We start from the raw sequence: 25,926 nt of genomic DNA, 5'->3' as shown, positions 1-25,926 counted from the left end.
CCTCAGACTTGGTAGAGAGGATGGGCATTATCAACATATGACCCTTATTGATTCAAAGACCAGAAGGTCAATGATCACGGTTGAGGTGACGTTGAACACAAAAAGCTTTGATAACTTGTGTAACCTTGGGCCTTTGATCCTTATAGTTGGTCGAGAGGTTGGTCATATTATGTGTATTCCCTTTGTAGAACCCTATTGATTTTAAAATCAGCGGATCAAAACTCAAGAATACCAGATGGACCACGTGCACAACCTCTTGCCAAAGCACCTACCTCAGAACTGAAATTAAAATAGGTTTAAATGTCGGCCGGTTGGTTTCGGAATACTCCCCCTAGAAACATAATAGTTCGAAATACTGCATTTTGAGCGTATTCAACTTATTCTTTTCTCCAAAATTGACACTGAAATGAAATTTGGGTGATTTAGAGGAGGCGCGCGCCGGGTGAAGCTCCCTGAATCCTCTAGCGTAAAGTACTTAATCACTGCAAATAAGAACCGTTCCATACAAATGTATATACATACTATAACCGACAACCAAATACTTGTATCAATACCATATCAAAAACTCTAACCTATGTCACTTTTGTTCTGTATAAATAGCGACGATTCGACAACTGTTCTGGGATTGTAGAATCGCACAAGACTTTGAATCTTTTTTCTTTCTACGGCATTCATATATGTCTTAACTTGAAGACTTTAACTTTTTGCAATTCACGAAATTGAATTTTAGTTATCCAAATAATTATTTCCTGGTTGTGTTGAAATACCCAATATTCTGCATGAAGTTCAGATATATTACTCTCACGTCTGAAGCTTTTGTAACGCACGAAGGCTAACGATATAAAATTGAAAATGAAAGTGCCTTCATTAATGACAAGTTAGAAGTTCATGAACAAAAAGACATATGTTAAAAGAAGAAAAAAAACCCTTCTTTTTTCTGTTTCTATGTATAATGTGATTTAGTAATAATGACGATATATCACCGTTGAGATTTTATCGTATATCTATTATTGTTGTGTATTATGCAATTTCGTGTGACAACAAAGTTCTACGCTTTATATAGTTACCGAACTGTCATTTGGTTATTCATATAGACTTTGCACACATCCGTAAAAGCGTATATTACATATATTGAAGGTTTGACCTTTTTTGTGAGTTTTTTTTGCATTGATAGAATATATTTTCAACTTTTGTTATCAATTTAACATATTTATTGCTGCCAAAAGGATGCATACATTATTTGTATTGAAATTATAACTATCCAACTCCTATATCAACATTTTGAACTGTTAAATGACTATACATATCATCCTCAAACCTTAAAGGAAAATTGGCCCACATATATTAAATGCGAGATAAACACGTTTCACAAGCCTCTCAAGTCTTCAATGTTTCGCAACATGTGCCCTTCCTAGTGCCTCAAGAAGGAAACATAATACTTTGTTTCACATCTTCACCTGACAATAAACTGAATTATTTGCAACGTGTTTACCACCGGTAAAACTATTCACAGTCGACAACAAAAGCATCGCTTTAAACAAAGCAGGCTTAGTAGAGATGAACTTTTGAAAGTCTAATATCAAGGAAATCTAAATTTCTTTTTGCGTTTAAGTATTTTCATGTTGTTTACAATTTGTCATTGCATTTGTTTCCCTCTTTCCAATACCAGAAGACATACTTGTACACAACATTCTAAACCTATTCTTATATGGAAATATTACAGAAAAAGGTGTGTGTAAAATGTATAAAAACGGCCGTTCCTGTCGCACAAGTAGATATTAACATGGCATTCCTTACCTGGATAACTCTGGGATTGGCAACGCTACCGCCCGCCCTGTGCGCGGAGATCGGACCTTCGTTTGACAAGTTCGAGTACGAGTTTGGCGTGCTGAAAAAGCTTGAGCAACTTGAAAGAGAGACGAAGCGTTTACTTGAGGAAAACAACCTTCAAACATCGGCCATCAGTGATCTAAAGGAGCAGATAAAAAGTTAGTTTATTTGTTGCTTTCACACTAATATCACGCAAGGCTAACTACGAAACAAGTATTAAACATCGGATTAAATTTCATAAATTATTACATTTCCTATAAAGTGATTTAAACCTGTGTTTCATAAATTTCATATATTTCGTTGTTGATATCGGTATACAATGTTTAGCATATAGCCGCAAAACTATTCAATCGTCATGAAAAAATATGCATGTATACTTAACACATAGCCCAACAGTTAGAATCATGTCAGTATAAAAAATAATCTAGATACAGTTATTTGAAAAAGGACATATAAATACGTATTAACATGGAGCATGATATTATTTTCTTTTTAAAAATCGTTAAATCTTTGTCTAAACCTGACTTTCTAGAGCATGCATTATTTTCCTTTTTCAATAACATTGAATTTGACCGCCATGTTTGTGTTTTAGAATCTAAATCAATAGAAGATGGTTCAACTTATACTAGGTGGGAAGTTCTTCATTTCCTGGTAACGGCACAGAGACTATATATACTTGACTTGTTGCGGGGTCACACTATAAACACACAGGTGGAGCTGCCAACTACCTGTGTTTAACACAGCAACCATCTTGGAACAAGTATAACGACGAAGAACAAGCCGGCGGACTTGTCTACGGAGCTGAATACGAGTTTTACCATCGAAGTCGACAACATTTCTGTGGTCGAGAATTACTTGATGAGGATCCGCCATGCGCTGTTTGTCGAACTGAACGGCCTACCATCATAATGATTCCTGGCAGTCGACATTGTCTCGATGGCTGGACTATGGAATACCATGGTTACTTAAGCAGTGGGAGTTACGATCATACTGTAGCTACCGAATATGTGTGTCTAGATGTTGATCCGGAAGCAGTTTTGGGCGGAAAATCTGGTAATGATGCCAAGCTGTTCTACCTGACGGAAGTCCGATGCGGTGCCTCCTCACTTTGTCCGCCTTATGTGAATGGTCGAGAGCTTACGTGTGTAGTGTGCTCCAAATAAATTGTTTTGAAATCATACAGTCCAGTCCGTCTTCGTAATCAACATTGATAGAGTGTTTTTGGTTTGCAAAAGAGTATTAGACCAAGCCTATAAGTATTTGTTGTTGATCCTATAATAGTATTAAAGACCCTACTTATCATTTCCATTTGTTCGAAACCGATGTTGAATTTATTGATATATGTTGTTGGTTTATATTGTTGTAGCATTTCATTTTTAATGACAGATGATTTATGACGTTCAGTAAGCCAAAATAAAAGGCATCCATGTAATTGATCTATGCTAACTAAAGTTTGTTCTAAAGCAAAACTTAGGTTTACAATTGTTAATATTAACTATATTTACAACATTGCTTTTTTAAGCGTTTATTACTGATCATATTTGTTGGCGTGTAGTGGAGTAGAAAGGTACCATTACAGTCTAAGTTATATTTCCTCTGTCTACAATAGGCGTTAAATAAAACAGTTTATCATATGCCTATTTATTCTGTTTCCCTATTGAAGAGTAACATCCGCACCAAACGCTGCAGTCGTTTTCCATACCCGAATAAGCATAGAACCTTGTGTTGTATGCTACCTTTTACACGTGTTTCTTTACTTTTCTATCTACTTTTCAGTAACCAAAACACATTATTCTTTTCTGACAACGTTTGTTTCGTTATTAAGTATGTTTATCTATTAGAAGAACAACAATGTCAGAAATTTCTTGGTATTTATTAAATTTCACCAATGTAACAAAACTCAATTTTCTCATAAGCCGTTACTCTGCCCTTTTGGAATGGGACGTATATTAAGTTATTATTTACAGTTTGTTTTTAGAGTTTATCTAAATGTTAATTGTTTCTTCTGTCTGACCACCGATTAAAGAATGGTTTCATTTCCGTGTGTATTCTCATTGTCTTCTGTCGAAGCAGCCCTCGTATCATTATAAGGACTATTCAGAGACATGAAGGACTTTTAAGGAATATATTAGGTTGTTTTCATATCACACAAAAAATCGAACTGTTTTGAGATAACAATATTTATGCAAAAAAGCTACAGAAACAAGCTCAGTAGCAAAAAGTTTAAACATAAACCCGGTTAAGTGGCACTGGGCAAACGCCAAAGACATAGATCACAGAATCACAAACAAGAAACATAGAAGAACAGCACAAAACTCCACAAACAGCACAGTGCATACATACTATATTTATAAAAATAGGTATGTTTTTCAAGAATTGTTAGGTACTGCCTTGGAACGGTCAATAAAATGTAAATATACTGGGGGTTTAAACCAGTTTATGTGCACAAGCCTCACTCTTATCCCAACAATCCTTAATAAAGATAAAACGCAAAAGGTAAATCTTATCAAAGTATGCATTAACTTGAGGAAACTTATCAATAAAACAAATAATGATAAACGTATAGGTAAACCCCAAGTACTTCTATGATTAGAGATCCCAAGTCTATCTGCAGACGGAGAATTGAATTCATTTTGACTGACAATTACGCACTCAGTTGCACTTTAACAAACCGTGGGGAAAATCGACTGAAGAAATCTCGTTCATATGAAAATGTATGGGACATGGGAGACAACTCTTTTTCCAACGAAAATGCATATTAAGCTTAAATAGTCGTCAATTACCCTGTATTGTCAGTTTTCTCAAAAGGGGAATGGTCTAAGTGAATTACTTTAATTATTTAGTGATCAGGCAGTACCGATCTGCCCCAGCTTTTGCAATAATACTTTTGTTTTCTACGGTCCGTGCATATGTGGAAGTCAGATTTTCGGAGAGCTTTCCTTGTGAAACGAATTAAACTGCCTCATTAATTATTCGTTATTAAGAGATTTTCCTAGCTAAAAAAACGAAGCATAGCGCAGTAGGGAAGTGTGGGTATCCGACTATGGACAGTCACATATACATTCTATTCAAGATAAATAAATTATAATTTATCACAAATTAAAATTCAGACTACCTAAACAAGTAGGAATTAATGATGTTGGATTTGTCATGTGTGTGTAATCGAAGGCCCCATAATATAATAAAAAATATTTGATTCATTTAAATTTATAATATTCATTCATGTTCATTATTTCTTTCACAAGCACACATAGAGCAAGGTTAAAAGTTAAAAGTTAAAAATTAACGTAAAAATGCCACTTTGTCAGGCTCTGGTGTATTAGTAACTTCATTGTTTTATATGAACGAAGGCGAAACGCTGCCTGGAAGACAGATACCAGCAATTATCATCCGCAACGCTAGTAGTATTTGTGTGGTGCACATTGATGCGGTGTCAGTGATACCGGTAGTATGTTCAAGAGAAAGCTATCCACAATAACATTTGTTTTGCACTACTGATTTCAATAAACTCAACAACATTAAACTTACAGTCATTGCATTTAATCTGATTGTGGTTGATACCATGGATGTAATCGTAATAAGGTAGTTGTGAAAGTATTGTTTGCTATCTTTCGAGTGCAAGAATTCAAGAATATCATTGTCGGTACTATTTTACATATATTGCATGCATAATTATCGGTAAAAGAATGAAAAACATATTGGTGAAATATAACTTGACAATTACTCTCTGGCTCGAGTGAAATGATATCATTCGATCATTTTAATTTGCAGACAACTCGGGGCTACTTTTTCCAACTTTATACGATTTGTTTCCATTGACTTTAGAAAGTACATGTATGTAACAAGCAAAGTATTCATGTTTGCTGTCGTATGTTGTGCAGTTATAGACACATTGGCCGAATCGCATAGAATTGTCGATATCAAATTGTGCAATACCTTTAATAAAACAATCATTTTTGCGATTGATAATAACTATTAAAAAACTATGTATGAACTATTTCATTGAACATCTGTTACAATTAAACCGCTTGGTAGCTATGGGTTGGATATTTACTTGGCAACACCTGCTAGTTATAGAGTTGTATATCATTTCTACCTACACACATTACCGCGTACGTGTATGCACAAGCAATTTGAATTTGACTAATTTCCTTGAACTGTTTATCTTTATCAGTTCATCAATTCAGTTTTCTTTTTAAAAAATAATGCTCGGAAAAGGCTTGTCCACAAAAGGCTTATAGAATAATTCAGATCGGCCATATAAACGTGAACAATTATAGCAGATTAAAAAACCAAGGCCAAGGTGATTTCCGATATATTGTCGAGAAAACATCCGAAGTCTGCGCTCCATTCTTCGCTAAAGCATTTTCGGTCACATCCTCGACGCTCCCTCTGGGCTTTTCGTAAGCCTTAATTCTAACAGAAACGTGACATTCGAGCTTAATGTATATGAAACTAATTCGCTATTTCAACAACAAAACACTCTTTGGCTACACAGCATGAACCCCCTCACCACCCACCCCCGCCCAAAACTAAAAAATACCGTAAGATACAGAGTCTGAGAGCGACAGTGAATAGATATACACTACGAAAACACTAAACACAAAATGCCATTGATTTTACGCATACACACTATCATAACACCATATTTGTTAATTAAAATCTGTTGAAATTATTCTTGAATGTTCAAAAAATGCCACATGCTCCAGTGTCATTCAGTTGAATTTCTACGTGATATATTTTTTTTTATATCCGAAATGCTTTTGATTGAATACTTGTTTTGTATCTGAATAAATGTTAAAAATCATAGGTTTCGTTGATGGTAGTAGAGTTTTATTGCAACAGCCATTTCGATATTGGGTGGAACTATTTTTAGTGTATTGACTGCTCACGCGAGTAGAAGTAACAATAGCACAGCGGTTATGCCGCAAGTACTTCCCATCGCAAAGAGGCTACGGAAAGGATCTGTCGTCAAACCAAACTTACTCCAGCGGGGAAATATATTGGTAAAAAAACGATAAATACATGAAATAAAAAGAAACTTTGTTGAATTCAGCGTTACATCGTAATTTATTTCACTCGTGGTCACAGAAAAATAATATGTTCACAGAATTCAACAAATATCCCCCATTCCCTTTCCTAAAAATAAAGGAAAACCCTTTTCAAATAATAACAAAATAATACGGGTTCACCAGTCATCAAACAGACAAATATTGTAGTGTCGAATTATTTAAAAAGAATTTATGACAAGTCTCGGCTGAATAGGTTCCTCACCTTTTGACTAAAGTTATGAACGCAAAGCACACATCCGTGTCGTTTCCTTAGCGCCGTGCCAGCTAGTTAAAGGGATGGAATTATGACCAGGAGCAGTAATGCCATCCGACGAGAAAGAGAAAATTAAATTCGAAGTAATTGTTAGATAACAAAGAGATGACATCGTAGTTTCCCCTTACAGCGTTGAAACGATGGACATGCTTATTACCTACGTCCCGTGCGCGTAGAACCGGGTGGACATGCGGAGAATACGGACTTCTTATCTCCTCGTTATTTGTATGTCGTCCTGTAGACATGATGAAAAAAAAATAACATAGAGAAATAGTCCTGCCATTATTCGCTCAAAAAGAAAGACTCTAAGGTATTAAATACATCACATTTCGCTGATGATGTAGATTTATTATAATGAAACAATAAGTATGGCTGGGCTGCTGCTGCTGCTTTTGATGTCATATACCAGATGCCAACAACGGATACATAGAAAGTGGGTTTTTTTAATTTGCGCACGGTAGAATGGTACAGATGGAGTATGTCTGAACTAATCATTCACATTTCCAAAACTCATAAACCCATGTGCCAAGAACATGTCTAGGAATGTTTTCTCTGGGGCTTGTACAAACTTTTATTAGTCCAGGTTTCCTGGAATAAACGTTTGCGAAAATAAGTAGTAGATCCTAAAAGCGTGATTTGAACTTATTGTGAAGTTGAGATTCAGGAAGCAAAGATGATATTCGTCTGGATTATGGTTGCCCAGTTTGCCCTATCGGGAGCGGACACTGAGCCACTGTGTTTATCAAGATTCGATTATGATTATAAACTATTATCAAAACTTGTAGAGCTGGAAACTGGACAAAAGAGACTTCATGAAACAATTACGGAACAACAGACGGTAATCAACGAACTTCAAACAATAATTACAGGTACGTTATGTGCACAGTTAATGTGCTTATTAAAGGCTCCGCCTTATACAAAAAGTAGGTCGGAAAGGTAAACAAAGTCTTGTTTTAATAAAAATGTATAATTTATATTTCCGAAACAATAAATGTGCAAGTGAAACAAATACATTGATTTAATCATGTTTCAGTTAACATAGTTTTAAGATATAGTTTTGACGTTGGCTCAAAGGTAAAAAGAGAACTGGGTTAGATAGCGCGCTCGGTTACCTAATTCAGATACATTGAATTCATCGAAATGTTTGTATTTCCCAGGCTCTAAATCAAAAGAAGTTGGGTCTGTTTATACACGTTGGGGAAAATCTTCATGCCCTTGTAACGGCACAGAGACTATATATGCTGGACTTGTTGCGGGGTCACACTATTCCCACAGAGGTGCAGCTGCTAACTACCTGTGTTTAACACAGCAACCCTCTTGGAATAAGTATGACGACAAAGAACAAGATGGCGGACTTGTTCACGGGGCTGAATACGAGTTTGATCTTCGAAGCCGAAAGCATTTCTTTGGTCGTGAAATAACTGATGAGGATCCTCCCTGTGCTGTTTGCCGAACTGAACGGCCAACCGTAATAATGATTCCTGGCAGTCGACAATGTCTCGATGGCTGGACCATGGAATACCACGGTTACTTAAGCACTGGGCATTACGATCATGATGCAGCTTCCGAATATGTGTGTCTAGATGTCGATCCGGAAGCAATTTTGGGAGGAACATCTAATAATGATGGCAAGCTTTTCTACTTTACGGAAGTGCGATGCGGTTCCTCATCGCTTTGCCCTCCTTATGTGAATGGTCGAGAGCTTTCGTGCGTCGTGTGCTCCAAATAGAATGTATTGAATCAACCGTTCAAGACGAGCTAATATCCAACATGTATGAAAAAGCAATAGTTGAAAAAACAGTACTGTATCAATAGTATTTTGTATTTACGTACTGTTGATTCTGGAGAATTCAATCATTACAAATTTACTGTGCTTTTAGTGTCAAATGGCCATTGTTTCTCCACTTTGGTTATGGAGGTTTTGTTAAGGAGTACTTTAATGCCCTACTAAATTATCATTAAGTAGTGTTTGAGAATGTATCTGGCCTTTAAAGCACCAGCTATGCATGCCCTTTTCTTTGTCCTGGTATCATAGCATGTTGACAAATTGTCTGTGTCTTGTTTATTATTGGCTTATTGTAATTTGAGTGGATTCAAAGAAATATAGCTCTACCGGTTATGCTTTGACAGATCAATATTCATTGATCAAAGATCGACGATAACCAAGGTTTGAACTAGGCCTTTGAGTGATTTTGTTTGATTATGTTTCTATTTGTACAAATAATGTCGTATGCGTGATTTCTGCAATCTAGAAACGTGACAGTTATAAGCATCTGACTTTCAATAAAGTACGCAATTGAAACCACAAGGACAAGCGTAGTAGCCTTAAATGTGACCACTGTCCTGTTAAATGAAAAAACATGCACTATATTTTCATGAATAGCAAAATCCAGATGAATCTGATTCATTTTTAATACCAATTTAAACACGTAATCGGGAAATATCAATCCTCAATTATGAGAGTTCAGTTTCGGGGGTTTCAAAATCAAAATGCATAGAAAAGATTCCTATAAAAACATACATTAACAGATACGTGCTCACTATTCGATATTGGTTAAAAGTACAACAGTTTAATAGTTTTTATTTATTTCTTTTGTAACGTAAATCCATGGATTTATGCGAGGAGGGCCTCACAACTTGGGCATCTAACGGAATTATTATGTCAAAATATTTGCTCCAGTTTTAGTTGATAGATTTCTTAGTGGCGTGCTGATATTATCAACGGTGCGAAACTTAATATTATTTACTTGTATATGCATAGTACGTTTTGCAGGCTGAATATCTAAATATTTTATGTAACAAAAACAACAGAAATTACCTTACTCAATTGCGTGTATCAGCGCACTGGTTACGTATCGAAACGTAGGGTCGGATATAAATGTATTAAAAAGTATTCTTTATGTAAAACCTATCATGTTAAAATTTACTCAACTAATTAGTAGAAATAGCAAACCGACTAATGTACATTTATGTTAATTCTTGGTACAGGCAAATAATAGAAGACACTTATTAATCAATGTTATTGTTTTTTAAGTTTTGATCAAATATATTCACTGTTGTAACCATTTACCACCCGCATTTCCATAATATATCTAATTAACTAGCTGTACAGTTTATTATTATTATTATTATTATTATTATTATTATTATTATTATTATTATTATTATTATTATTATTTTTGTTATTCACAATACTTGAATTGTTATTATATTGGCTACTGCTTTTCTGTAATGTTTTGTTGAATAAGTCCGAATAAACTTCTGATCTGCCTTGTTCTATCAATTAATCTCGCTGTTACCTCTTTTGAATGGGCCGGTCAAACGTATGACCTCGACCACCACATATGTCCCAATAATTATCAAAATGAACAAAATGAAGGCGATAATCTAACATCATTACCAATATTAAAAAGACGGACGATTATTGACGACCATAGCGCCTCTACTACAAAAACAACTACGAATTATAGCATGTAAGAGTCTACCACAAGGTTGTATAAGTGGTTCTGGAAGGCAAAATATTAAAACTGGTCATTTTTTAATTTAGAGAAGAGGTAGACTTTTTCAAAGAGTAATACATACATCCTTTGTAAGACTGTTTGGTGTAATAAGGAGTGCAAAATTTACGAAGGAATCAGAGATTTGTAATGATTTCGTTCGCCTTATAACGGAATAGAATTACGACAATATAAATGTGTTTGTGGGTCAGAATGTTGCAGACTATCCTTAACATCATGTTTGGCTTCGCGATGATATCCGTAGATAAAATAGTAAAATATTAGTGACTTTATTCATTTCTAAAAATATCTGTATTTAAATAGAAGCAATCACCACAAAGCTACAAGACATTGTTGATTGCTGTCAAACATGTTTGTGCTAAAATGAAAATATTTTTAAGCCAAAATCTTTCGTTCTAAACACATATGTATAAAAGGACGCGTGTTATTCTTGCTGTATATACAACTTTAAAGAGATATACCATTGAACTTTTAAAGAGTTTATATTTTGGTCTTTTGGTCTTTCGATCCTTGGTGTTGCACATTTTAAAGCTGCACTCTCGCAGATTAACAGTTTTGATATTATTTTTAAATCCTGTCTCAGAATCAGCTGATTCTGTTATCAATTTCTTTATTTTGGCCATATGACTTAATTCACAATAGAGCACATCTCAATTGTTTGGGCACCTGCCAGATTTTTTTTTCTTAAAACGTTAGTAACGCTTTAAACCATAAAATATCAATTCTCGGACGTATATATGAAAAAATGTCTTGTTTCACAGTGTAGACATTTAAACAAACAAATAACTCAAGCAAAAAAAAAAAAAGTTCACAAAATGGTCAATTTGTAAGAATGCAGCAATCTGGAGAATTAATGAAATCATTCTGCAGTAAAATTAGTATCAATGTTATAAAACAAAAATAAGTAATCACGTTATAAAAGATAAACGCTTAGTTATGTTTATTTTATTTACATTTATATACATGTATAATTATTAAACATAAAAGTATTTGCAACTGAAGTCTACCTGCACAACTGCACATCAACATGCAACAGTTACAATGTTTCCTAATTTTGTCGTCATTAAAACGCAATTAAACTGGTAAAACTGATCCTAACCCATAGTCCTTGTGAAAGTTGACAGCACACCAATGCACTATGTAGTACTTCCGCGCACTTTAAATACACTATTCATTGATTTGTATAGCTATTGTACAAATGAATTAATTCATTCTGCAGAATTTGAAATAATGTTATAGCAACCAATATGCCCAGCTTTAATGAAGACAAAGCACCACTATGCAAACGTTTGTCGTGCAGAGTCAAACGTTTTATGTATTTCAGATCAAATGAAACATTTTGGTATAAGGACATTTACAATCTTACACGATCCCTTCGGTCTTTTCATTGAATATATTTTGATCTCCTTACAAATGCGTTTTATTGGTTTCAGACAAATGTGTGTTAGGAAAAATGTTGCTTTATTTATTTTCGAAACGAAAGACCTATGTATTGGCGACAATTATGATTTTACTTCTAGAGTCGATAAGGTAACTGAGCGAAATGTAATTGATTTTAGTACCATTATATGTATAATGACCAATAGTTAACGTTTACCATGAACAGTAATATATGTCTGTTGAATGAATGTTGAATTAATATAATGAATTGTCTTGGTTTTATGTTAAAAGATTTTTCTGTCGGAGACTAGTTTATTTTTCATCAATATGGTTTGGACTTGTTTTTGTATTTGAATATCATTATTAAAAGTATTGATTCGGTTTCGCAAACGTGCTTCTATGAATGGCAATGTGGCTTTTTCCCTACCAATCAACAGCGGACAGTTATACAAGCGATTAGAGTGGTATTAACCTGTTTTACTGTCAACTATGTATAAAACGTGCGCATGCTGTGATTGTGTGTCTGCACGAGAGGATGGTGGTGCCATTAAACTTTTAGCTTAATGCTTGCCTTAACTACACTCCGCTCCGACATAATCACATACATTCTGCCAAAGCAGTGTACGCAGATTGGTGACCCTGAAGACCTAGTTCTGATATTTATACGGAGATACATATATACTTCGAAGAACAATAGTACTGAAGGCACCATACACAACGCATGAGAGGCATGTACCTAAAGAGGAGTTGTTATGAAAGCACATCGTCCGAGTGCAACTTTTAATAAACTCCACTTTACGCAAATCTACACCTGATTGGTGATTTTATGTTAGTTTGAAATTACCACTCGTACAAGGATGTGTGATAAAATAGACATGTGACCTGCAACTTGTACAATCATGTTTTACAAAGTTTGTTTTCAACAGTTTTTTAACAATGTGCTAAAATATGATATCAATATTGCGAATTCTTTGTTTATATTAGAACGAAAATATCGAAAATAAGATGATTATTGTTGATTAATGCTATAATTGCGCTCTAAACTGAAAGATATGATGTAGTCTTAACTCTGTTTTAAAAACAGTACTTGGGGATTCGTTTTGTAATTTTAAAAAAAAGTTGGTAAGTTGTGGTGAACTGAGGTGATTATCTATAGCTATTGGCACGGTCAATATGATGAAACACGAGCCGGTGGATGTGTGATGAACATGGAATATATTTAGCCTACTAAACAGTCATTGTGGGGCTAAACAAGGCTGATTGGGGTGTGAAATTGGAATATATCTAGCCTATGCAACAGTAAGTGTGATGCAGAACAAGCTCGGTGTAGGTGTGGCGAACTTCAGTTATCTCTGCCGTATGCAACAGTCAATGTGATGTAGAGCAGGGTTGGTTGAGGTGTGATTAACTTGAAATACTTCTAGCCTATAGGACAGTCAATGTGGGCAAAATATGGTTGGTCTAGATGTGATGAGCAGGAAATATATCAAGCCTGATGCAGAACAAGCTTGGTTGAACTGTGAAGAATTTTGAGTTTCTCTAGCCTTTGAGACAGTCAATGTGATGCAAAACCAGCGAAGTTGAGGTCCGATAAATTTGGAATATCTCAAGACTGTTGACCAGTCAATTTGAAGCGGAACCAATTGCTCGAGGTGTGACGAACTGGGAATATATCTAGCTTATGGAACAGGCATTGTGATGCAGAACAATCTTGGTTGAGGTGTGCTGAACTTGTAATATCTCTTGCCTATCGAACAGTCATTGTGGTGCAGAACAGGGGTGGTCCTGGTGTGGTGAACTGGGAATATATATTTTATATGGAACAGTCAATGTAAATTGAAAAGGGCTTCGTCGAGGTGTGATGAAGTGGATATATCTCTAGCATAAAATGTTACAGTGATGCACAACTAGCTAAGTTTGGGTGTGATGAACAGCCTGTTCAAATATTCTGAATATAAGATCTTATATTTTATACATGTAAGCATAAGGTTGATTATAAAAAGCATTTTTACTATAAGCAACAAAGACCATTGTTCAATTTAACCTTTCTATGTGATTTATAGATATTAATATGTTTAGTGGTGTACACAAATACGCGAAAAAGTGCTCTCATTTATTTATTTGTTTGATGCAACAAAAAAAAATTGGCCAGTTGTTTCAAATACAACGTCACTCTACGTAAGCCAATTTGTATTGTCAATGGTTTTTCTTTCTGATTGTTAAAAGAAACAAACGTCCCTTTCCTGTTCTATTATTTTTTTACGATGTGAGTGATTAATAATGACGATATATAACCCCTGTGATTTTATCGGTTACCTATTATTGTTGAATATTATGCATTTCCGTATGACAACAAAATTCTACGCTATATAATGTTACCGATCAGTCATTTGTTTATTCATAAAGACTCTGCACAAATCCGTAAAAGGATATATTAAATATATTTTTTTTTACATCTTCTGTGCCTTTGCATTATAAAACTATTTTAATTTATGCCAAAACATGAGAACAAATACCAATATTCTTAACTTTGTATTATCCATTGCATTTATACATAGGGAATATTATGGAAGTCGGTTGTTCCGTCACAACACCACGGATCAACCGACTAACATAATTTTCCTTTTATTGTATACCTTCAAAGTATTCCTGAATAAAAACAGAAAACTATGCTAACCTTTTTTATTTCATCGAGCTAACAAACAACTCGAAAACATAGAACCAAGTACACATGTTCAATACAAAATATGAATGGCGTATGAATATAAATAATTCACGTGACTCTTTGTGACCTCACTTATGAATTGACTAAAACGAAAGGAAACGTCCGCCATTTTGAAACAATTAACGGTTGAACTGTTGAACTGGTAAATGTTAGTTAAATTCATGGAACTAATAATATTAAGGGCACTAACTCACTGTAATTATCGATTACAGAAATCTGTCTACGTTTGTTTTTTTTTGTGGCGATCTGTCTTAGAGGTTAACAGTGATGTTACAGTTGAGTAGCTGAGCAGTTTGAAGGATTTTTCACGAGAAAGTGTAAGTGGAAATTACTTCGGACATGTGGTTTGCGATATTTGATTGCATTGGGGCGGCGATGTCAATAGATCGAGCCGGTACTGCCAACGACGAGGTTTGTCTGGCAATATTTGTATTTTTTATTAGATTGTTACAACTGAACAATAATACCATTTTAACGATTTATTCATTTTGAGTAAACCAGGTCAATCTAAAAATAGAATCGGAATGGCGAAAATTAATGAACATGTACGATCGGAAAAAGTAATCCGGGTCTAGTGTGTAATACGGAAACAGAAAGCTGCAGTGAGTAATACGGGATTTTTTGTCCGATCATTTGTATTTTTCAGTTCAAAAATACAGTATTTTGTCAAAATATTAATATGTATATAATAAAAAATATGTAATTTTAACTAACAAACTACTAAATCAACATTTAGAAATAAACAATTCCTCGGTGGTCGTGACAACGAATATTGTGCAGTTTAATAACACCGCGTTTGTAATACTGCCTCCCAGTTATTTTAAGCGACTTTTTTTTCCTTAGAACCGATGAAAAACCTGTTGGTTTATGGTGGTCTGGCCAATAACAAGTGGTATTGGCAAAGGAGTTATTGATTTCTATCCAAGTCTCTGGGTTGCGTGTGAATAATTTTGAAATCCAACTGATCATTGCTAGGAGATGATGAATGGTCAGATGGATGTCAAAACGAACACAAATAAAGGCTGTCGCTGACTGAGACACGTCAGTTATACCTTATTTTTGTTTTTTTACATTACCTAATTGTATATGATGTAGAATAATAAATACAATAAAACGAATTATTCTCCTCTGTATTTGTGTTTTGTATTTTGATTTTCTTGCGTCTGAAACTAGATCTCCAGCGGAGTTATACGCCTAGTTTTGTTAATGTTTTAGTAAAGACAAGTTGGTCGGTTGTACAAGACCGTGTTTGAATAGTCATCATGATGTGATTGTTAACAGCAGACCCAATTCAACTTTATTTGTTAATTACTGTCGCTTAATACTATTGCGATCATTTTGCTCAAAAATTTCCAAGTTGCCATCAGCATCTGTAATACATTATATTTAGTTTTGTTTAAATCATTACTGATCTAGGATATCTTTGAATTCTTATACTCAATTGAAGGTCATACACTTTCGTCGTTTTAAAGAAAATATAATAGATTCAATTATGATCCATGTACATTTTGTTGTAAATTACACGACACTGTACGGAAAAGCAGGTTTCAAAAAACGGTTTAAACTTTATTTAAAAATGAGATCCAACCGAAAATATCAATTAAGTATCAATTAATATGGAAATGGAGATAAAATAAAGAAAAAACATATTTTCATTTATCATTGTTAATTGACAATCACGAATGTCCTATGAAATGCTAATGTCAAAGGGCATCACATAAATTACGGTTTCAACACCATAATTTAATATCAATATTTATGCGAAAAGCTACAGAAACAAGCTCAGTAGCAAAAAAATAAACATAAACCCGGGGTAATGGCACTGGGTAAATGCCAAAGACATAGAACATAAAATCACAAACAAGACGCAAGGAAGAACAGCACAAAACTCCACAAGCAGCACAGTGCATACATACTATATATAAAAAACTAGGTATGTTTATCAATGCTATTTCCATAACAAAACCATTGTACAGAAAACACGTTGTGAATTATAATTGTTATATTATAGAATTACCATGTTACAATAAATGTCTTTGGTCTATTACCATTTTTGTAAACATTAACAATATGAATGATAAATAATAACTTGGTATGTAACGGTTGACAATGCAATTTATCTGGAGGCGCACAACACACGGTTGCGTCCCTTTTCTTCTTCCAAAATGGCTTCTTTGTAAAGCACAGAAAGTCGGCAGTGTACACTATAAAATTATGCATACTAGTTTATTAAGAATGCTGAAGCCAGTGTTTTCAAAAAAAATCTGCATACACAGATTATAACGGTTTACGATTAAATATGACAAAATCGCAAAACTACTGTCTGATATTAAACAGATCGGTCAACACGGACTTGATAAAATAACATGTTTCAGCGGGCTATGCAAAACTGCTGACCAATGAATCCCTAGCTGGGACCTGCCAGTATTGTAATCTATGAATGACGCTTAGTTTGTAAACAAAACTTGTAAAACAAGCTTATATTATTCAAGTGGCAATGAATATACACCTAATTCCTAGAATGACAACGATAGCAATAAAACAATTATAATTGTCGGGCAACTGTTGTTTATGATATAAAAAAATACACTTCAAACGGAAATTTAGGTTACTCAAAAATCTTATTCTGAGTCGTTTCCAAACACTAATTTCTCCCGGTGCCAAAACATGTCTTACTTGAAATGTTTCCAAACTACGAGGGTTCTTCAAAAAGATCTGTTTTATGGTAAATATCATACAAACAACAAACGATACACGAAACCGCTCTGTTGTAAGCACATATTACATGCCCCGTTTACAACAATGCATAATTGTAACAATAGTTGCCGTTGTCTAATAATAGCGTCAGAGAGGTCTGCCTTTCGTATATGTTTGAAACACTGATAACATTTGCGTCAAATGCCATATCTTATTTGTAATATATATTCTCTCCCAACACACTTCTTTGAGACTATATTATTTAAAGGGACATACAATTAAAGATTGACACGACGTTGAGCACAATTTCTTATTTTTATTCTAAAAATAAAACCCCATCTTATTTGCATGTTAATGAAAAGAGTCCAGTGACAGAACAATTCCCTTCTGAATCTATTTTTGTACTCAAAATAGTAAATATACTCCGTTCTGAAATACCTCTCCAATAAGCAATATCACACACCATTCATCATCCATCTTATACGATTTCCTTCACAACTGCATTATAATTTATAGTAAAAGGCATTTCGTCGCATATTGCATCCATATACATCGTTAATACTTCGTAGATCTGATATTTAAGAATCTAAGTATATCTACACAGTTTGAATAAGATCATCAATAAAGTTACATTTGTATAAGTCAACTTTCCTTATACGTGCTTTATGAAATTTTTTATTTTTATTTTATGACTGCGAGCGCTTACTTTATAACACAATTCAAAATTTGGCTAGTGTATATGAGAAAAAAGATACTGGTCAATTCTTGATAAACATAAACCTGAACATTCCGTTCCGTAGCATTTGATATTGAATATTGAAATAAAATCAATTCTGAAGTATCTATAAAATGTTATTATAAAAAGCAAATTTGATATGGATTTATAACATAACTTTTTGAAGTTCCCTCATGAATAATAGCTACAGTTATCAGTTTTGGAAAAGTCATTTGGTCTGATATGTAGTGTGCATTTATCACTGCAGGCTTGAGACTTTATTGTGGAGATATTGTTAGGGCTGCGAAGATGATATTTGTCTGTTTTGTGGTCGCTCAGTTTGCGCTGTTGGTAGCGGATAGTGAGCCATTGTGTTTATCTAGATTCGACTATGATTACAAAGTATTATCAAAACTTGTAGAGCTGGAAACTGCGCAAAACAGAGCTCTGGAAAAAATTACGGAACAGCAGACTGTAATTGACAAACAAAACAAAATGCTGGAAAGCATTACAGAGCAACAAACGTTTATAGATAAACTTCAACATACAACAGAAGGTAGGCTATGTAAACTGTAAAGTGTGTATGTATGGCTACACTTAAAAATGGGAAGCAAATCAGTTCTGGTTTAAACAATGCATAAAACAAACCGCAAAATGAAAAGGGAAAACGCAACTTTCCCTTTTCAGCATGGTAACATTTTTATTCAACAGAAACCCTTTGTAATGTCCTCAAAGCATTTCTGTAGGATTAGAAATATCTTTGGGAATATTACCAAACACTTCATAGTATAGTATTGAAGAGTTATAGTGTGGTTTTCAACATTTCTAGTAATATTCCCAAAAGTATCCATAGTATGCCAGGTTTTCTGGGAATATTACCAATTTGATCTTGAAAATTTGGTAACATTACCAAAACATTTTGAAAATATTTCCAAACACTTTGTAGTATAGTATTGAAAGTTGTGGTGGGGGTTTCAACATTTGTGGGAACATTCCCAAAATAATCCATACTATGCCGAGAGAGTTTCTAAAATATTCTTCAACTATAAAAAGTCACAAATATTTGGTAATATTCCCCCAAAAAATGATGAACATTTTCTGCTAGGATTCTGAATATAATGTCCAGGTTTTCTGGGAATATTACCAATTTGATCTTGAAAATTTGGTAACATTACCAAAACATTTTGAAAATATTTCCAAACACTTTGTAGACTAGTATTGAAAGTTGTGGTGGGGGTTTTAACATTTGTGGGAACATTCCCAAAATAATCCATACTATGCCGAGAGATTTTCTAAAATATTCTTCAACTATGAAAAGTCACAAATATTTGGTAATATTCCCCCAAAAAATGATGAACATTTTCTGCTAGGAATCTGAATATAATGTCCAGGTTTTCTGGGAATATTACCAATTTGATCTTGAAAATTTGGTAACATTACCAAAACATTTTGAAAATATTTCCAAACACTTTGTAGACTAGTATTGAAAGTTGTGGTGGGGGTTTTAACATTTGTGGGAACATTCCCAAAATAATCCATACTATGCCGAGAGATTTTCTAAAATATTCTTCAACTATGAAAAGTCACAAATATTTGGTAATATTCCCCCAAAAAATGATGAACATTTTCTGCTAGGAATCTGAATATAATGTCCAGGTTTTCTGGGAATATTACCAATTTGATCTTGAAATTTTGGTAACATTACCAAAACATTTTGAAAATAATTCCAAACACTTTGTAGACTAGTATTGAAAGTTGTGGTGGGGGTTTCAACATTTGTGGGAACATTCCCAAAATAATTAATACTATGCCGAGAGATTTTCTAAAATATTCTTCGACTATGAAAAGTCACAAATATTTGGTAATATTCCCAAAATAAGTGATGAACATTTTCTGCTAGGATTCTGAGTATAATGTTCAGGTTTTCCGGGAATATTTCCAATTTGATCTTGAAAGTTGGTAACATTACCAAAACATTTTGAAAATATTTCCAAATACTTTGTAATATAGTATTGAAGAGTTATGGTGTGGTTTTCAACATTTCTGGTAATATTCCCAAAAGTATCCATAGTATGTTGAGAGGTTTTCTAAAAACTAATAAAAACTAGGGGTTGTCACAAATATTTGGTATTTTTCTGAATTATGAACATTTTCGGCTAACATTTTAAAATTCGTCTTGGAAATAATGTCCAGGTCTTCTGGGAATATTACCAAAGTTAATCTTGAAATTTCTGGTAACATTACCAAAACCTTTCGGGAATATTATCAAACATTTCAAAGTATAGTATTTAAAGTTATATTGGGGGTTTTAACATTTTTGGGAACATTCCCAAAACTATCGATATTATGCGAGAGATTTTAAAAATATTCTTCAACTATGAAAAGTCACAAATATTTGGTAATATTCCAAAAATAAATGATGAACATTTTCTGCTAGGATTCTGAATAAAATGTCCAGGTTTTCTGGGAATATTACCAATTTGATCGTGATATTTGGTAACATTACCAAAATTATTTGAGAATATTACCAGATGAACTGAAACAGACTAATTCAACAAAAAGCCTTTGAAAACTCCACAAATAGTTTCTGTAGGACCAAACAGTTCATAGTATAGTATTGAAAACTGGGGCTTTTCAACATTTTTGAGAACATTCCCAAAATAATCCATATTATGCCGAGAGATTTTCTATATCATGTTTAAACTAGGAATAGTCACAAATATTTGGTAATATTCCCAAAATGAATTACGAACATTTTCCGTTATCGTTCTCAAATTCATCCTGAATACAATTATATTATCTTGAAATATTTGGTAACATTACCAAAACTTTTTTGGGCATATCAAAAGATGAATTGAAATAAAATAATCCAAAAGAAAAAGCTCCACGTGGGCTGCTGTAGGACATGAATTATTCTGGGAATATTACCAAAATCTTTATTGTATAGTATTGAAATTAACAGCAGGTTTTTCAGCATGTTTGTAATATTCCCAGAATAATCTAAAGTATGACTAAAATTGTTCTAAACATTTCTAAAACATGCAATATTCGCAAATGTTTGGTAATATTTCCAATAAAAATATAAACATTTTATAACAAGAGATGTTTGTCAAACATTAATCCCCCCCTCCCTGAGCGCCATGTTGTCAGGATTATTTGAACAATCGAAATACGCATGGACTGAAATGACAGCTGATTGGTCATTGCCATTGGATGACTTTAAGGCAGTTTAAAGATTATGACCATTCAAAGTGTGAGGATAGAAGACATAGTGTTCAATCGTGTTCAGATGATAACATATATTTGCAGATAAAATGTGTCCTCTTAGAAGGGAATAAGTAAATACGACAACATTTTAATGGCGAATATGAGTTATGACCATGACGTTTGACTCTAATAAGTGTTGATTGATAGAACGACATAGATTACATTTTCCTGGTTATTTAAACCTACCAGAATGTTATTTCAGTATTAGGTATGTCAATTTTACAATGTGGCAATAATTATTTTAAATACAAGTGTGGACTTTCGCATATTATGATTTAAAAAAAAACACAGAAAAGAACAGAACAGACGTTTATAAGTCATATACATCAGAACATCGTCTAAACACATACACTTAGGTTTTTGATATCAAATGCTTGAACATGGTTAGTGCTATGGTTAAAGACACAAATATGTTGACGTAAAGGCAGCAGTATCAGAGGATGAACTAAATTAATAATAATAATAATTATTAGGAATAGCATTACGAATACATACTGATTCTTAAACATAATCGCAGAGCTTAACCAGCTCACATTTATTGACAGAGTTAAATATATTTCTGGGAATATTACCAACTAAATCTTGAAAGGTTTGGTAACATAACCAAAACAATTCGGGGATGTTACCAAATGAAGTGAAATACAAATATGATTATTTGACAAACATACAAACGGCCAACAGACAAATAGAACTTAAGATGCAAAACTAGACATGCTGGTTTTACGACTCTTGCTAATTTACTGCCGGAGATACGTGTGACAAAATGTTTTGTGACAGCTGGATGAACCGACGAACAGACAGACAAGTGAAATCTATTTGCCTCTCAGACTGGGGCATTTAAATGAATAGCACTATTGAACATTTTTCGGTTATATCACATATACAGTTTTAAACAATTTATTCACAACGTGAATGACAAACAACTAAGTGTATGTTATGAAAGTTACATTTAAAGTATGCATAAATAAAAAAAGTCATCGAGAACATGATTAACATAGTTGGTGAATGTTCCATCAGTAAACATGGAGCAGGTTCAATACTTTTTTATTGTTCTATGTTTCTTTCCATATCATTAAAATAAAACTAAAGTATCTGCTTAAAGTTATCTATTCAACAAAAAAAAAATACTTCTATCATTCGTTCTCGTCATTTACAAGACATTTTCTTGATCGGAATACTTTATAGTATATGCTAAACAACCTATAGCAAACATTTAAAAGTGGATTTATATTTCCTACAAGGATGTCACTATATCAGACTCTGAGTCAGCTTATGCTGGACACAAATGTTGTTGTAAGAAGGGGTATTTCATACAAACAAATTATGAAGACAAAATTGAAAAAAAAAATATAATAAACACAGAGTAGATGAGCCAAAGCATGATGACCTTCGAACTGTTATCAAGTGACAATAAAGGGTATAAATGTAATGAATACCAAAGACGGCACTTTCTCAAATATGTCAGGCTTTATGCACAGAGGAGTGGATAAATAAAAAAAACTCCATCACAGAAATCACAGGAAGAACTTTAATAATGAGTTATGTAGGGTAAGAGCTTAGCATACTGGAATGGCTCGAGAGAGACCAAGACTAGATTCCCGACTTCGCCATTGACCGATTCTCTGTGTTCACAAAATGAAACTTGAATTAGTAACTTACTAAAATAAAATAGGCTTTAAGGCAAAGCAAAAGTAAATAAAAAATAACTCAATCATAAAATGTACAAAAATTTACAAAATGTAAACACAATGTAAGCTTACTGAAATACAAAAACAAGCTTTAAAAGATATGTACAGGCACACTGTTATCTGATATTTATGATCATACCAAATATATGAGGTTTTAGATGTCTAAAGCTTGTTTGGAACAATACGAAGCTACGGACTGATTTATAAGTTGAATCTGAATTTCCGATAATTGTATTACGTTGTCTTTCTTACATCCTTCGAATTTTGCAATTAAATATCGACGATTAATTTTCATTTTGTCCAAGGGATTCAAAATCACGCTCTGTTTATTTTTTTACGTTGAGAGAACTTGTTAGTTTTCCGACTGGCTGACGGGCAAAGGTCATCATGTTTCCGTCCATTTCTCCAATATACACACTCTGGTTTGTATATTCCACAACTGCCACCTGAAGACGAACCAAACATATAAGTATTTCCTAGATTTTATAGATGTGGTGTATTCTTAAAATTACAGTGTATACTACATATTGCCATTACAGCCAAAATGCAATTAATGATCATTTTAAGTTCAGTATATTTGTTATATAATGTCTTATACTTTAATAGACAAATGGCTTTGTTATATAATGTTTCATACTTTAATAGACAAATGGCTTTATATATCTGTATTTATACTTGAACATACCGTCATATTTTCTGCTATTTCGGCTAAAGTTTCAGTTTCTGCTGTCTGAAAATATATTTTTGAATCCTGCTGTACTAAAATAAAATTAACTTTATGAAAAGCATATAACAAACAGGTGGGGAAACCATTATAAAAATATGCTGGACGGAGGTGGGATTCGAATCCGCAACAGCGTGATTTTAAAGTATATGGTCTAACCACAGGACCGGGGCTCTAAAGCAATTGCAAAAGTATACTTTGCTCTTAAGTATGTATGAAATTTTTTTGCACTATTTCTTGGGTTGCCAAATTTATGAATATGACTGAGTATTATATTGCATATTGTTATTATTTTGCATACAACATGAATGTGATATGCAATACATGTATGCCACTTGCCAAGTTTTCATTTGAATACTGGTAGGAAAGTTTCAGTTCATTACTAAAATCATTTATTATGCTCAGTTATAATTGTTACATAAAATAAGATTTTGCCAGTTATCTTTGGTAAAGAAATCATGGAAAATAAACATTAATAATTTAGCATGTATAAGTTGTTTTTCTTAAATTCAATTATAATTTTCATACAATCTTTACAACTACTGAACTATAACTTTAACTTAATTTTGCGGTTGGCAATTTCTGTTTTTTAGTTGGAAGTGTTTAGCTAATTCGATTACGTATCAACGTTATTATTAGTATCCTACATGGCCGAGAGCGGAAGATAGGTTCATTACCAACCTGTGCGTCGGGTGTTTTGTGGAAACGAGGTTTACTCGAGGTTTACTGAGTTTTCACAGAACACCCTGAGCGAGTGTTGGGGCGAACCTTTCTTATACGGGCGGCTATGGTATATGCTTTTTCTCCTATCTCAGTTTAACAAAATGAGGTAAAAATGTATTTTTCACTGGAACTCTTTATGACAATAAAAAAGTACAGTTGAACACCGTTAATTGAAAATCGTAGGGACCCAAAAAAAAATTCGGGATAACGATATTTCGGATTAACAATTTTCATAAAATTGACAGCGTTCGCGAATAATAGATGACGTGAAATACTAAGTCGTGAAGATTGCAGTTTCGGTTACACGTTACCAATATGATACATTCGGTTTGAGTGATATTTCGTATACAAATATATTTGTTGATTTATTATGTACTAAATGACAAATAATTCGGTTTTTTTTTTACTTCTTTATTAAAACATTAAACGTTTAAAACAAATTGACAGCACATGTATGCATTCGGAACATAGTACGGATTATTCGGTAGCGGGTTAAGTGAGCAATGCGTATTTTCGATTGATATTCATGTTGTGTTAACCAGAAATTATATACACGCTACATCACCTAAATGAATTGCTAATTTTCTGACATCGATGATTGTAAAATACGCGTGCTCAATTTCATTCTTTAACAAGCGCTAATTGTGCTCCATTGTCTCTAAGCCCATGCCCTGGTGTAATTGAAGTATGGTGTGAAAAACTATGACATGATAAGGTTCGAAATAAGAAGTGATAAATAGGTGTGAAATACCAAATCGGGCCGGTAATTTTTACTTGGGAATAGCGATTAATTCGGACTAGCGATTTCGGATTAAAGATTAAAAATTTAGTTAAACAAAGTAGGAGTAAAATCGGGACCAAAAAAATAAATAGCGATCAATTCGGATAAACGGTGTTCGGAATAGCAGTGTTCAACTGTATTTCATACGGGTCTTTGTTTTACCTTTGCCCGAGGGCAAGATACTAATTTCCTGCATGGCCAAATTTTTGGATCTACTTATCTGAGGTAGGAGAAAAGTATGTCTATCAAATATTATCAGTCATATGTAATAAATGAATTCAGCCTAGTTTTTAGTTGTATTTCTTCAGACAAACAAACCTTATCGAATCTGGCATTGTTTGCTGATGTAACCGTTTCCTGCAAAAGCTGTTTCTTTGCAGAAACCCGAGATTCCTGCAAATGGTATAATACAAATATACAAATTTATTTGGGTCAAGGAAAAAGACAGAGCTTAAAATTGAAGCTTCTTTTCACTAACAGTAGTCCCAAAAGACATACTAAGAGATCTATCTTTGTAATATTTGTATCATTCTACCATAAATTTATGTCAGTT

General features: G+C 33.6%; 3 protein-coding genes across 3 annotated transcripts in view; all 3 read left to right on the top strand.

Annotated features, from left to right (window-relative positions):
- Window positions 1–1,707: 1,707 nt before the first annotated feature.
- On the top strand, window positions 1,708–3,148 carry LOC128207385 (uncharacterized). Its single transcript, XM_052910268.1, has 2 exons — window positions 1,708–1,988; window positions 2,423–3,148. The coding sequence occupies exons 1-2, from the start codon at window positions 1,709–1,711 to the stop codon at window positions 2,566–2,568; spliced, it is 426 nt and encodes a 141-aa protein (XP_052766228.1). The 5' UTR covers window position 1,708; the 3' UTR covers window positions 2,569–3,148.
- A 4,498-nt stretch (window positions 3,149–7,646) lies between these two features.
- Window positions 7,647–10,425, top strand: LOC128207555 (uncharacterized). Its single transcript, XM_052910538.1, has 2 exons — window positions 7,647–8,024; window positions 8,313–10,425. The coding sequence occupies exons 1-2, from the start codon at window positions 7,829–7,831 to the stop codon at window positions 8,882–8,884; spliced, it is 768 nt and encodes a 255-aa protein (XP_052766498.1). The 5' UTR covers window positions 7,647–7,828; the 3' UTR covers window positions 8,885–10,425.
- A 7,988-nt stretch (window positions 10,426–18,413) lies between these two features.
- LOC128209296 (uncharacterized) overlaps window positions 18,414–25,926 on the top strand; it is a 40,791-nt gene continuing 33,278 nt past the window's right edge. The window contains exon 1 of the mRNA XM_052913274.1: window positions 18,414–18,746. Within this exon, the coding sequence (XP_052769234.1) occupies window positions 18,500–18,746 (247 nt within the window). The 5' untranslated portion in view covers window positions 18,414–18,499. The remainder of the gene's footprint in view (window positions 18,747–25,926) is intronic.

This window comes from Mya arenaria, chromosome 11, assembly GCF_026914265.1.
Source record: "Mya arenaria isolate MELC-2E11 chromosome 11, ASM2691426v1".
In the NCBI taxonomy this organism is placed as follows: Eukaryota; Metazoa; Mollusca; class Bivalvia; order Myida; family Myidae; genus Mya; species Mya arenaria.
Note: the sequence above shows the minus strand (reverse complement) of the source record. Positions and strands in the feature narration are given on the sequence as shown.